This window comes from Sapajus apella, unplaced genomic scaffold, assembly GCF_009761245.1.
Source record: "Sapajus apella isolate SASKATOON/1434 unplaced genomic scaffold, GSC_monkey_1.0 scaffold77, whole genome shotgun sequence".
Taxonomy (NCBI): domain Eukaryota; kingdom Metazoa; phylum Chordata; class Mammalia; order Primates; family Cebidae; genus Sapajus; species Sapajus apella.
Window position 1 is genome coordinate 8,144,241 of NW_022437017.1, and position 14,055 is coordinate 8,158,295.

The following is a 14,055-nucleotide window of genomic DNA, read 5'->3' on the forward strand; positions in this document are numbered from 1 at the left end:
CCACCCGAGATCCCCCTACCCGAGACCCCTCCCACCCGAGATCCCCCAACCCGAGACCCCTCCCACCCGAGATCCCCCAACTCGAGACCCCTCCCAGCTGAGATCCCTCTGCCTCACAGACTCCTCCAATGGGTATGAGGCACCCATGACGGAGAACTCATTCCCATACCGGAATCCCCTCATGAGACCTGAGATCTCCTTCCCGTGAGCCCCCTCCCTCCCACAGGGCCCCGCCCATGAGCCCCAGCTCGGCCGCCGGACGTACCATCAAACTCGGGGAAGTAGTCCACCAGGTGTGAGTAGAGGATCTTGTCCTCCAGCAGGTCCTTCTTGTTGAGGAAGAGGATGACAGAGGAGTTCTGGAACCAGGGGTAGGTGATGATGGTCCGGAACAGGGCTTTGCTCTCCTCCATCCGGTTCTGTGGGAGCGAACGCAGCAGGGATCAGAGAGGCCCCCATTCCCCGGCATGCACCCGCGGACAGCCGAGGGGATCCGGGCTCAGCGGGAGGGGAAGGCCCGGCTCCCCAAGCTGGCCCTGCTCAGGGCGGCACCCACCTCGTTGTCCGACTCCACCAGGACTTGGTCGTATTCGCTGAGGGCGACGAGAAACATGATGGACGTGACGTTCTCGAAGCAGTGGATCCACTTCCTCCGCTCTGACCGCTGTCCCCCCACGTCCACCATCCTAGAGGGACACGGTGCCAGGACTCAGCCACCTGTGGCCCCCAAGGCCCAGTCTGCTGTCCAAGGACGGCCCCCAGCCAGGCCCCCCCGGCACACCAGACTGGACGGCGGCTGCAGCACAAGAGCTTCCAATGTTGGAACCGTCAAGGATGCACCCGAGAGTGGGCGCGCCACCTCCAGGAGTGCCTGCCGCAGGCCCCTCCATCACTGGTGAAGGGGCCCAGAGGCCGCAGGGAAGCGGGCGCTAGGGTGGGGACATGAGAACCCAGGGGATTCTGGGTGCCAGCTGCCACGGGAACCTGCAGTGGGTGCCCTGGGACCCTACAGACAGCGTCTGGACGTCAGACATCATCCTAAGCACAGAGGCAATTCCCCTCGCTGGGGTCAGGGGCACAGATTTCACCCCGCATCTTTCACAGGAGTCAACACTGATGCCACAGTCACTCCCCACAGCGCCCCACGGTGTGGTGGCTCCAGAGGGCTGAATTGCCAGCCTCCGCCTGGGGAGAAGGGCTGGCACAGCCCACGCCTCACACAGTGAGAAGCTCAACCCCACACGCAGCCACACGCCACAGCGGGAGAAAGAACAGCAGTGCAGACACCGCCTGCGGGCAGGGCTCCGTTACAGGAGATTCACCTCTTTCCACTTGTGACTTTTCGAAGTTTTCTGGAACGAGGAAAGACACAGGCTAGGCAATGGCTCACGCCTGTAATCCCAGCACTCTGGGAGGCCAAGGCAGGCAGATCACCTGAGGTTGGGAGTTCAAGACCAACCTGACCAGCATGGAGAAACCCTGTCTGGACTAAAAATACAAAATTAGCTGAGCGTGGTGGCGCATAACTGTAATCTCAGCTGCTCAGGAGGCCGAGGCCGGAGAACCGCTGGAACCCAGGAGGCTGAGATCATGCCACTGCACTCCAGCCTGGGCAACGAGCAAAATTCCGTCTCAAAAAGAAAAAAACACAAAGGCAGAAGCGGAGAGGCCCCTCAAGCCTCAGCCCCAGGCCCCAGGGAGGGTGGGGTCCCTGAATCTCTGCCCAGGATAGCGGGGCTGCCCTGGCATGCGAGTGGCGGATTCCGCCTGGTCTGGTCTGCAGGGGGGAGACCAGCAGGCACAGGCGGACCACAGACGTGCCAGGTGACTCTAAGGGACAGGAGGGCCTGCACCAGCAGCTGCAGCCAGGCGGGAGGGTGACAGGGAGCGCAAGGCCTCCTCTGCACGCCTGTGGAGGCCAGCAAGGCTGGGACTCGGGCCCCCAGTGTCTTCTCCCCACCTGAGGGAGCAGGCGCCTCTCCTGGTGCACTGGGGCAGTCCCACCAGCCTTCAAGGCCTCCAGACATAGACCAGGCCACCAGCTTTGTCCCAGAGCACCTGGGCTGCCCGCCGCCGGCTTGTGGTGGACAGAGGCGGCTGGCAGAGAAACGATGGCAGCAGAGGCGCGGGCTCAGGCCAGGGCTCTGCACTCAGCACAGAAGGCACAGCCGGGAGCGGGAGCGGCCCAGGAGATCATGGGGAGGCAGTGAGCTCAGGGAGGGCACAGACATTCCCGACAGATGGCACAGAAGGCCTGCGCTGTGAAGAGGCCAGTGTGAGGCTGCAAGGGGACCCTGAGACACGAGGTGGGGAGGGGACATTCATGCCACACCCTGGCCTGTGCCCGGCTGGCCTCAGCTTTATCCTGGGGTCATGGGCCCCATGTGAATAAAAAAGAAAAAAACCTTGAATTCTCATAACAATCCACCATTGCCCATGTCCAGAGAGGACGCCACAGCTTCTGAGGCCCAGCACCTGCTCGGCGCAAGGGAACCACCCCAGGGCTTGGCGTTCCTTGTCCTGAGGCCACGTTGCTCCAGCCCTGCCTCCGTCCTCAAGCCTCGTCCTCCCTGCCTGCACTGGGAAGCGGGGCTGGAAGGACGGGTGGGGGGAACAGGAGGACGGCAGGGTTGGCACCTCCGGTCCTGGGATGCATCGCAAGGCAGGGGCCTCAAGGAAAACCCCACAGACTTCCTGGAACCCTCACAGCGGCCTCGGCAGGGTACCAGCTGGAGAGGCCCTCCAGGACAGAGCCGGCTAGCACCCCCACACATGCTAAAACCTGGGGATCAGGTCTCACCCGGAGACGGTCTGTGCAGATGTCACTGTTTAGGATGACGCCACACAGAGGTGGGGGCCCTGGCCAAGGACAGGGTCCTCAGAAGAGAACAGAGGTGACCGCACAGGCAGGGAGGACGCCACGTGACGATGAGGGCTGGGTGGGCAACTCGGCCACAAGTCAAGGAACATCAAGGACATGGCCACCACCAGGAGCTGGGAGAGGCCTGGGCAGATCCCCTCGGCCTCCGAAGGACCCGGCCCCACCCACACCTTCATGTCAGCCTTCTGGCCTCCAGCACCGGGTGGGAATTGGGCCTGCGGTTGAAGCCTCATGCCCCGCACCGGCAGCCGGGACAGGCACACACAGTCCTGCCCCTCAGCGGCTCCACAGCAGCCAGGACCTCGGCCCTAGAGACGGTGCGAGGGGCCAGGAGCCACACGGGCAGGGCCCACATTCCAGGGAAGGCGCAGCCTCCCAGCACTGAGGGTCCCTAGGAGAACACTGCTCTGCTGACCGGCCCCAGCCACGATGGACCCTGGAGCCCCAGAAGCCCAGTGGGATCTGCAGGGGCAGCCCATGAAGAACAGAATCCATGCCACCCGGCTCCTCCCCAGCCTGAAGCCCCTCCCCCCACAGCCTCTGGCCCCCTGACCCCCTCCCCCGGCCTCCGTCCCCGTGACCCTCCTCCCCTCACAGCCTCTACGCCCACGGCCCCTCTGGCACCCTGTGGCAGGCCCTGCTCCGGCTGGCACTGCAGGCCCCAGCCCCACGCTCGCTCCATCCAGGCCCGGGCCTTCCCTGTGTGGCCCTGGCTCACACACACTTAGAGATAAACCCTGTCTCCTGACCTGCTCAAACAGCCTGAGGATGAAGACCAACAGGCATTCTGCGTTTACTGAGACGAGACCGGGTCTCCCTGTCACCCAGGCTGGAGTCCATGGTGCGATCGTGGCTCGCTTCAGCCTCGACCTCCTGGGCTCGAGTGATTCATCGCCTCAGCCTCCCGAGTAGCTGGGCCCACGGGCACACCACCACACTCATGGGCACACCACCACACTCTTTTTAAAGCATTTTTTGTATAGATGAGGTCTATGTTGCCCAGGGTGGTCTCAAACTCCTGGACTCTGGCGATCCCCCTGTCTTGGCCTCCGAAAGTGCCAGGTGTGCAGGTGTGAGCGGACGCACTGGGAAAATGAGCGTCTGAGCGTCCCCTGCAGCCGGGGGTCTGGTGTCTGGGGAACGAGGTGCCCTCCCCACCGGCGGTGGCCCAGGCGGTACCTGAAGATGATGTTCTCCAGGTCGAAAGGGTACTCGATGATGCCGGTGGTGGGCACGCGGACCCGCAGCACGTCCTGCTGGGTGGGCAGGTAGCCCGAGGTGGCAATCCGGTCCACGTCGGTCAGGTAGCTGCAACACAGTGGGGGGCACTTGGGCTGGCCGTGGGGTGGGGGACAGGACTGACGGTGACACAGCACGCACACCAGAAGGGGGACGGGAAGCCACCGGGAGGGTGTGGCCCGTGCACCGCGCCACCCCAAGCAGGGTCTGAAGCAGCTGCAGGGAGATCCCGGGGTCAGGCGAGAGCCTCCCAGCTCCATCTGGGCAGGAGGCGCGGGTTCCTCTCTGCGGCCTTGGGGGACAGAAATGACCCAGCACAAGAGAAACTCCCAGGACGAGGACTCCAGCTAGTCTAGGGCCTTGTCCTGGAGCCACCCAGAGATGGCCACCAAGCGGGAGACCGTGCCCCAGGGCAGGGCACGCCCGAGCGCCCCGGCTGCAGAGGCCCCGGCAGAGCCCGCGCCGTCTCCCTGCTGCTCCCTGCACTGGGCGCGGCGCCCACCATGAGCAGTGGACCAGCATCTACACAGCGCAGCTACTCAAGTCCGTGCTTGACTCCTGCTTCCTCAGTTTCCCCTCATGCCCTTTCCTGCCCAGCCGCACAACCCCTCTCTGGGAGCCCACACAGCGTTTAGCTGCAGCATCTCCTGAGGCCCTCTGGGCTGTGACAGCTTCCCATTTCTGACACCCTGGGCAGTCCTGAGTGGGGCTGTAAGACGCCGGGGAGGCCACATGCCTTCTTAGACCTTTTCGGTTCTGTCCAAAGGCCCTGGCATTTGGTACCAAGTGCTTGGTGATCTGGGCCCTCCCACAGTCCCCCAGAGGCAGGGAACACAGAGAGGACAGGCAGGAGGGGCAGGGGATGGGCCTGTCCCTGTCCCCTTAGGGTCTCTCCCAGTGCTGGGGAGGGCTGGGGCCTCGGCCTGCAGAGCATGGAGAGGCAGCAGTGCACAGCCCGCCTTGTGCCTGCAGCCACGGCCCAGCCACCCATCAGCACACAGGTCTCCCACACCCCAGGCCCCAACGTCAGTCAAGGTCACAGCCAGTCACTGCTGGGAGACGTGGCCTTGCGGGGGATGCCACAGACAGGAGCAAGACGGGCTGGGGTGCATCCAGCCCCATCACACAGCCTTCCTAGGAGGAGACCATGGGTTGGAGGCAACAGGCCAGACTCCGGCATCACGGACGGCCAGGAGCTTAGTCCCCCCAGGGAGGGCGGCAGCAGGGCCAGGGGCACAGGGAGGCCAGTGCTACACCAGAGGCCCCCGGCTCCCGCTAAGGCCCATCCCGGGTCTGCTCTGGTCCCTCCGTCCAGCAAGGTGGCCGGGGCCCACCACATCCGTGCCCTAGGCTAGTGGGCAGGGGGCACCCCGGGGGCTACAGAGGGCTTCGCGAAGGGCCCCCAGTGCCAGCCTGTAGCTGCCGCCCCTCCCATGACGTGCGGCCGCACTTACTACTTGGCGGAGTCGGAGAGCTGGTACTCGCGCCTGCGGTCGTAGCACTCCTGAATGCCAGGGTCGTCCCACAGGGTCTTGATGGCGCTGACGTACTGATGCTCAAACGTGGTCACCTTTTCCACGTCCACCTCCCGGATCAGGAGCGCATTGGCCTGTGAGGGCAGGCGGGGGAGAGGCCAAAGGCTTGCCAGGGGCCACAGAGCCACGAGAAAGCTCGTGATCGCCCCTCTTCCAGGCCTGGATGGACCGGGCAGCATTCTGCAGGCTGCGTGCTCAGGACCACTGACAGCTTTGTGTGCACACGCGGCAGGAAGATGCCAGGCCGCCTCGCCGTGCGGCTCCTCCCAACAAGGCCCACAAGCAAAGCCTCCCAGCGGGGCGGTCCGCTGGGTGCCCGGAGACCAGGCTTCCGCTGGCTTCTCAGAGGTGGGAGGGGATGGCGGGGGGAACAACACACACTGCAAACCCAAGCAAGGGGAGGACCCACAGGAGGGCGGGACAGCGCCAAGCACGACCACAGAACAGACGGCGATGGGGGCCGGGGAGCAGGCGACACCCCAGCACTCACTGCCCCAAATTCTCCAGACACACCGGGAGGCCGGAAGCCGAGTCACAGGCCACTGCAACCCGAGGCGGGCGGCTCCAGTCTCGGTTTCCGCCCTGCCTGGCTTCTCTCTTGGGTCCCAAAAATGCTTATCAAAGACCATCAAGAGCAGGCACCACACCTGGCCCTGGGGACAGGCGGGCCCCTGAGCCGCGGCTCTCAACAGTTGATACCTTGCCCAACGCATGAGCCGCCTCTGCCTCACGGAACCCTGGGCTGCGGGTGTCTCGAGCGATTCATCGCCTCAGCCTCCAGAGTAGCAGGGTCCACAGGCACACAGCACCATGCTCGGCTAATTTTTAAAATGTTTTTTGTAGCGATGAGGTCTTGCTGTGTTGCCCAAGGTGGTCTCAAACTCCTGGACTCAGGCGATCCCCCTGCCTTGGCCTCCGAAAGCACCAGGTGTGCAGGTGTGAGCGGACGCACTGGGAAAATGAGCGTCTGAGTGTCCCCTGCAGCCGGGCACCTGCTGTCTGGGGAATGAGGTGCCCCTTCTACAGGTTTGCTGCCCCATCTACAAAAGAAAGCCAACCAAACACACACACACGTGTTCACACACGCACACATGCTCACACACGCTTACACACACACCCTCCACGGGCAGACGCTGGGAAGGCTGTCTATTCGCCTCCTCCTGCTCCGAGTGCCCATCCCGGGGCACACAGGCCTACACAATCAGCCACAGTTTGCCTGAGGGACTGGGGAGGGGACCCAATGGGTGGCACCCAAGATGGGGAAGAAGGGAGTCCTGCCCTGGGCTCTGAGAGCCGTGGGGCCCTCCCAGGGTCCCCAGAGCAGAGACTCTGCCCTTGCTGTCCCCTGTGAATAACGATCCCTGGCCCCAACTCCAGCTTCAGCCCTCCCCTCGCCCTGCCACCAGCCTCTCAATCTGGGCTAAGCACACCTCGGGGGACTTGGAAAAAGAGACACAAACCCCAAAAATCCCACTCCCTGGAAACTTCCAGATTCAGGACCAGCAATCTGCTTCTGTAGAGGGCCAGAGAGCACGCCCAGCTTTGCCGACCACACAGACAGCCTCCAGCACTCAGCTCTGCCGCTGCTGCCGAAGCACCACGGGCAACATGGCAGAAATGGGCACGTGCCAATAAAACTTTATCGACAACATCAGTTTGCAGTTTGCAGGTGCCTGTTTCAGATGCTGATGGAATCTAAGCCCAAATGTGAAGCTGGACTCTGAGAGAGACCACCGCTGGAAGGGATCACAGCAGAGACAGGGCACGTGGTAAACTAAGATCCAAAAGCAACAGACCCACCCCGGAAAACAGGGCTACAAAAGTGGGATCAGTGGCCCCGTGGCTGGAAGGGCCCAGAGAGACCACTGGCAGGAACCACGGTGGCACAGCTGCTGGGCCTGCCCCTCAGGTAGCCACGGGGGAGGCTTCTCAGAGGACAATTCCAGAGTCACCCTAGACCCAGCAACTCTGCTACCCGGGATACAACTGAGGGAAGGGAGCACACTGTCCACACAAACACACGTCCACAGACAGTCACAGCAGATCCATTCCCGACAGCCCACACAGGAAGACGCTCAAACGTCCACCAGGGAATAAATGGGCAAACACTGGTCCCTCCACGCACTGGAACGGGGACTCAGCCACGAACAGGGGCAGGGCTCTGAGGCCGGCCCCTGCACGGATGCACCCTGATGACGCCACGCTCAGTGAGGGCCGCCAGACAACAATGGACATGCTGTGTGATCCCATTCCTACGAAATGGCCAGGACCGGCCCACCCACAGAGGCAGGAAGGGGATGTGTGGGTGCTGGGCTGGAGGAGGGGGTCAGGAGTGACAGCCGACGGGGACGGGGCTTCCTTTGGGAAGATGAATGTTCTGGAATCAGGCAGTGGTGATGGCTGCACAACTATGCAAATATGTCGAAAGCCGCCAAAAGAGACAGTCGAAGCAAGTGAAGCGCGTAGAATGCTGGTTAAAGCTCAATAAAGTTGTTACTGAAAACAGGGCATCAAAGGACTTCTACTTTGTTAAAAGAATAGGAAAAAAAATGAGGGCGGAGGCCAGGCACAGTGGCTCACACCTGTGATCCCAGCACTTTGAGAGGCCAAAGCAGGAGGACTGCTTGAGCCCAGGAGTTCACAACCAGCCTGGGCAACAAGGGGAAACCCCATCTTTACAAAAAAACACGACAGTCAGCTGGGCGTGGTAACGGCAGCCCCAGCTGCTAGGGAGGCTGAGGTGATCACCTGAGCGCAGGGGTCCAGGCTGCCATGAGCCTTGACCGCTCCACTGCACTCCAGCCTGGGCAACAGAGCGAGACTGTTTTCAAAGAATAAAAACACCAGGGCGAGAAGGTGAGAAGTGCAGCCCCATGGGCTGACCGTGTGGGTCGACCCCAGGTGTCCGGTAGGCTGGTCGGCCCAGGGAAGGACCCGGAACCAGGGGCTTGTGTTGCTTATTCCCGAGGCAGCCTGGGCGAGCAGCTCACCTCGCAGGCCTCAGCTTCCCCACCCGCAGGGTGCAGCGCCCACAGAGACTTGGGAGGGAAGTGTGGGGCTGGGCCAGGCAATGCCCATCTTAACTCTGCAGTCGGTCCCCAGGAAGGTAACGGTTGCTGTTTCCACGTCCACGACAGAAACGGCCAGGTGAGCAAGGGTAACCTGGGCCGGCCAGGACCCCTCACAGCCCCACCCTGGCAGGGCGGCCGCACACACCAGCCACGCCGCGCTCACCTTGTTCTGCTCGTACTTGTAGAGGATCTTGAGCGTCTCCATGGCGCGGATCATGGCCTGCATGGCAGTGAAGATGTTCTGGTAGACGAGCTTGGTGAAGCCGCGCTTGTCCTCCTCAGAGTAGCCGGCACCGTGGATGATGCGCATCTGCTTGATGAAGGTGCTCTTCCCGCTCTCGCCCGTGCCTGCGGGACAGGGCACGTGAGGACGGGCAGCAGTTGGGGGCCTGGCTCTCCCGCTGCCGCCCCTCCTACCCAGACCCCACTGTGCTGTAGCACCCAGCACGGAAACCAAGGTGCGTGAGGCTGACCGTCTCCACCAGACGCCGCGGCCCCGATGCCTCCGGAACAGTTTAAAAAGTGCCCTTCCCAGCCATCCTCCACCAAGCCAGGGTCTTACTGGAACCACCTTTTCCAGAAGTTCTGCAAGAACACACTTTCCTGGGGCCAACAGTTTGGTATCTACATCAAAGACCACGAGGTCTCAAGCCAAATCAAGTCGCAGGGCACCGGCCCACAGCTGGGACTGTGCCGCTCCACCACGGTCACGCCAGTTCATGAGCAACATCCGCTGGTGGGGCAGCACCCTGCCGCATGGGCTCACCCCAAGGGAATGTCTCAGCACCACCCCGAGGGCTGGGCGCCCCCCTCCCCGGAGCCTTCTCAGCGCCACAGCCATACCTGGCCCGCTGTGCGCCGGGCGCCCACAAGCTGCTCCCCTCTCCCTCCTGGTGATGTGGCGGGGTCAGCTGGGACCGCTGTGCCTGCCGTGGGTGACCCTGAGCACGTCCCTGAACCACTCCATGTCTCCATGCCGGCCATGACCTTGCTAATACCCACAGCGCTTCCAGGCATGAGCACACTACCGCCCCATCTCAGAGACGGGCACACTGAGGCTCCCAGAGCCCCAGAGGATCCAAAGGATCAGCAAGTCAGCCTGGAAAAACTATCGGGAAAGGGCCCAGCAGCCAGCTGTCTCTTCACCCCAGCCTCCAGACGAGCCCCCAGACATTCTGGGTGACATGGGGGTCCTCACCCAAGCCCCTCTCCTACCTCGGCCTCTCACTACCCGGTCAGCCCCTGGGCAGAGACTCTGTTCCCCCACTTTCTTCACGCTCACAAACCGGGATGCCACTGCTGGGTTTTCAATGTGCGCACAATGTGCCTCTGATGCTCTTTCCTTCCAATACTGGAGCCCAATTCCCTCCCGCTGAGCACGGGCTGGACTTCTAGTGAACAGAATGTGACGGAAGTGACAGTGCGCCATCTCCAAGGCTAGCTCACAAAGGCACAGGGTGTCCTCCTCGCTCTCACTCATGGGTCACAGGCTCTGGGGCAGGCAGCTGCCATGTTGTGAAGCCCCTCAAGCAGCTCCACGGAGAGGCCCATGGGGTGAGGAACTGAGGCCTCCCACCCACAGCCACTAGAGGGGCCAGCTCGCGAGGGCTCCCCCAGCCCCGCTCTAGCCGCCAGATGATGGGGCCCTGGCTGGCTGCTGTCTTGACTACAGCTTCTGAGACCCCAATCCAGGACCACCCAACAAGGTGCTCCCAAATTCCCAACCTTCAGAAACTCTCTGAAATAAGTTGCTAATTTAAGGTACAAAGTTTTGGGGTGACCGCACTACACAGCAATAGTTAACTTCTACTTCCTAAACAGAGACTGCCTCAACTCCCTACTCAAGTAATCACGCCGCTCATGCCCCCGCTGGCCTAGACACTAAAGCGCCCCTGCCCTCTTCTCCAGGCTGGCCTTCAGCACCTGCTGTCCCTGAATCTTCCGGCACCCCCCCGCCTCCGCACACGTCGTCCTGAGCTGGCCCCTCTGCCCACAGTGCTGTCCCAATCCCGGCTGTCTAAAGGCTGCCTGGTGCTGGGGCCCAGCTCACTTCCTCTCACAGCCTCTCCTCCAGAAAGCCTGCGAGTCCCAACACCACTCTCCCGTACTTTCTGGAAACTTCCTTGCTGCCCACAGTAGACATCTTTGTGCAGGTGCCTGTCGCAGGCCCCCTCTCCTGGCAGCTCCTAGAGAAGAGACAGGCTCCGTGTGGCCCACAGTGGCCACACACAGTGCTGCTTTCAGGAAGCCCAGGAACTGCCCACGGCACCTGAGCTCCCTGTGGGAGGTCTCGCAAAACGCCGGACACATCACTATCAGGGAGCCCCAGGGCCTACGCCTCTCCCCATCACTTTCCTGTACCACGCTGAGTCCTTTTCAGAATAAAGAAAATGGACTTCAATTCTGTCGCAGGTAGTCCTCCGCCCTCCAGCCCTCATCTCATCCACAAAAGCTCCAACCCACCCACGTTCCAGGACAGGAGGCATGAGGGTGAGTGTGCAGGTGACACCGCCTTCTCCCGAGAGGGACCCCCACACCCCCCCTCAGCACACCCTGAAGAGAAGGGCGGTGGCAGGCACGGAGGGGATGCGATTTGAGGACTCGCTCTGCTGATGGGTGCTCAGGCCCGGGCCCTGCGGGGTGCTCAGCGGCATCCCCGGCCCCCACCCACTGCACATCGGGAGCACCACCCCTGAACTGTGACAACCACAGATGTCCCCAGACACTGCCAGTGTCCCCTGTGGGTCAGGACTGACCCCAGGTGAGACTTTTTTTTTTTTTTTTTTTGAGACGGAGTCTCACTCTGCCCACAGGCTGGAGTGCAGTGGTGCGACCTCAGCTCACTGCAACCTACACCTCCCTGGTTCAAGTGATTTTCCTGCCTCAGCCTCCCAAGTAGGTCCAGAAAGCCCACGAAGGTTACAGGCGCATGCCACCACGCCCAGCTAATTTTTGTATTTTTAATAGAGATGGGGTTTCACTGTGTTGGCCAGGCTGGTCTCAATCTCTTGACCTCATGATCCACCCACGTCAGCCTCCCAAAGCGATGGGATTACACATGTGAGCCACCGCACGTGGCTGAGGCTCTATTTTTAACAAAACGCTACTATAAAAGATGGCCACTCTGCGGCTTTGTTTGGAAGGGTGCAGCACCTGGAAATAGCAAACAGCACACACAGAAAGCCACATCTGACACGAGAGCAGCACAATAAAAGCCCGCCCCTGGCACGGGCCCCAAACGTGCTTAACGCTACACCCCAGCACAGGACCAGCACGCACGTCGAGACTGCCCCTGGTACGGGCCTTGCACAGCAGCAGGAGGCGAGCAGGGCCCTGCACTTGGGTCAGAGGGCACCACCCCTTGGTAACTCTGCACCCAAGTCACAAGGCCCCTCAGGCCATAAACTCCTGAACTATGAAACAAGCGAGCCTCAGCGCTCAGCAAGGATGCCAGAAGACCAAGATGGCCAGAAAGGAGTCTGAAAAGCCACAGGTCACTGCCCAGATGAGAACTGGCTGGGTACTACTGTTTGGGGATTTTGTGGCGTTTTTTCGAGACGGAGTTTCACTCTTGTTGCCGAGGCTGGAATGCAACAGTGCAGTCTCGGCTCATCAAACCTCTGCCTCCTGGGTTCAAGCAATTCTCCTTCCTCAGCCTCCCAAGTACCAGGGATTACAGGTGCCCACCACCACGATTGGCTAATTTTGTATTTTTAGTAGTGACAGGGTTTCTCCATGTTAGTCAGGCTGGTCTTGAGCTCCCAACCTCAGATGATCCACCCGCCTCGGCCTCCCAAAGTGCTGAGATTACAGGAATGAGCAACTGCATCTGGACTTTTTTGCTTTTTTTTTTAGGAAGGCAAAAATGACAGCCGCAGCCAAGGACCTTATGGAGCTCTACAGAGGCGATCCGGGTACACTGATGGGGAAGGGAAGCGGCTCACACCTACACACCCCTGCACGCTGACGTACGCACCAATGTGTACACACGCACCTGTGCACACCACACACATGTGAACGCACGTACACACACACGTGGACACTGCATGCACACATGAACATACACACAGGCATGCACACAGACACGCATGCAGCACGTGCACAACTGGGTGGCTGCGTGATAACTCGTGTGCACCACCCCAGCTGAGTGGAAGCCACCCGTGTCTCCTGCATAACCCACCGAAGCCAGGAGAGGCTGCAGAGGGAGGCAGGGGCCCTGGGCCGCAGAAGCCGAGCCAGGCCCAGGTGGCCCAGGGCCTCTGGCGGCCATGAGGTGCTAGCCACTGCTTGGCCCAGCCGTGGGGGGCCAAGGGCGAGGCTCGGGACAGCACTCAAGCCAGGCGAGGCGACAAGGTGTGGTTTTGCAAGATGCTTTGGTCCCAGCCTGCTTTTCAAGTCGCCCTGCCTCCCTTGCCAACTCAGCTGCTGCCACATCCCGTCACACAGCGCTGTGGAGCTGGGACGCAGGGGTCCTCACACAGCACACCCCATGTCTGGATGCCTAGTTCCCCTGAGACCTCACATCCCGCATCCGGGGTGCTGGTCGGCAGAGGCTCCCTCCCATCCCACCAGCCGCCATGTGGCCCCAACGCGGCAGGCCCCAGCTCGAACCTCAGCCCACATGGCCCGCCCTGACCCAGCCAGCCCAGCCCACAGCCACATTCCTCCTGAAAGACATCTGGGCTGGAACGCTCCTTAGGCTCCCAAACGTTCAACAGCTGCCCACTGGGGAGAAAAGCCAGCCCACTCCTCCAGAGACAGCGTGGGAGCCCCTCGAAGACTCCGCCTCACTCTGGACTTGTCCACAGGCCCTGCCGGCCCTCATCTCCCGCTCAGGCCACGGCAGGGCGCCCACCAGGGTGGAGCCTTCTGTCCATTACTCACCACACACTGAGCACCACGGCAGCATTACTCCTAAAAGCCAAAAAGCCGAAGCTCCAGTGGTCCTTCAGCAGGTGCACAGGCACAGAAACCCATACACAGAATGCTGCTCAGCACTGGGAAGGAACGGACCACTGACCGCGCCGCCACGGTGAAGGCCACATACCAAGTGGTCCCACCCATAACACTGAATGTCTGTGATTCCCCCAAAGCTCCTATGTTGAAATCCTCACCCCTAAAACAGTGTGTTGTGAGGTGGGGCCTCAGGCGGTGATGGGGGGGGGTGCCTACAGTGGGATCAGATCCTTCTGCCGCAGAGCTCTGGGGGGCACTTTCATGAGGGCACTGATGATCCCAGGAGGGATCACTTCCACAAGAGGACACAGCAAGAAGATGCTGTGTATGAAACACAACCTCCCCACACCAAATCCACAGCACCACCATCCAT

At 61.5% G+C, this 14,055-nt stretch overlaps 1 protein-coding gene across 1 annotated transcript in view; it reads right to left on the reverse strand.

Annotated features, from left to right (window-relative positions):
* The window catches only part of LOC116532787 (guanine nucleotide-binding protein subunit alpha-11), a 24,974-nt gene that overhangs the window by 1,659 nt on the left and 9,260 nt on the right, over positions 1–14,055 (reverse strand). The window contains exons 2-6 of the mRNA XM_032252317.1: positions 8,890–9,074; positions 5,575–5,729; positions 4,061–4,189; positions 557–686; positions 266–419 (exon numbers count right to left, since the gene is read on the reverse strand). Of these exons, the coding sequence (XP_032108208.1) occupies positions 266–419; positions 557–686; positions 4,061–4,189; positions 5,575–5,729; positions 8,890–9,074 (753 nt within the window). The remainder of the gene's footprint in view (positions 1–265; positions 420–556; positions 687–4,060; positions 4,190–5,574; positions 5,730–8,889; positions 9,075–14,055) is intronic.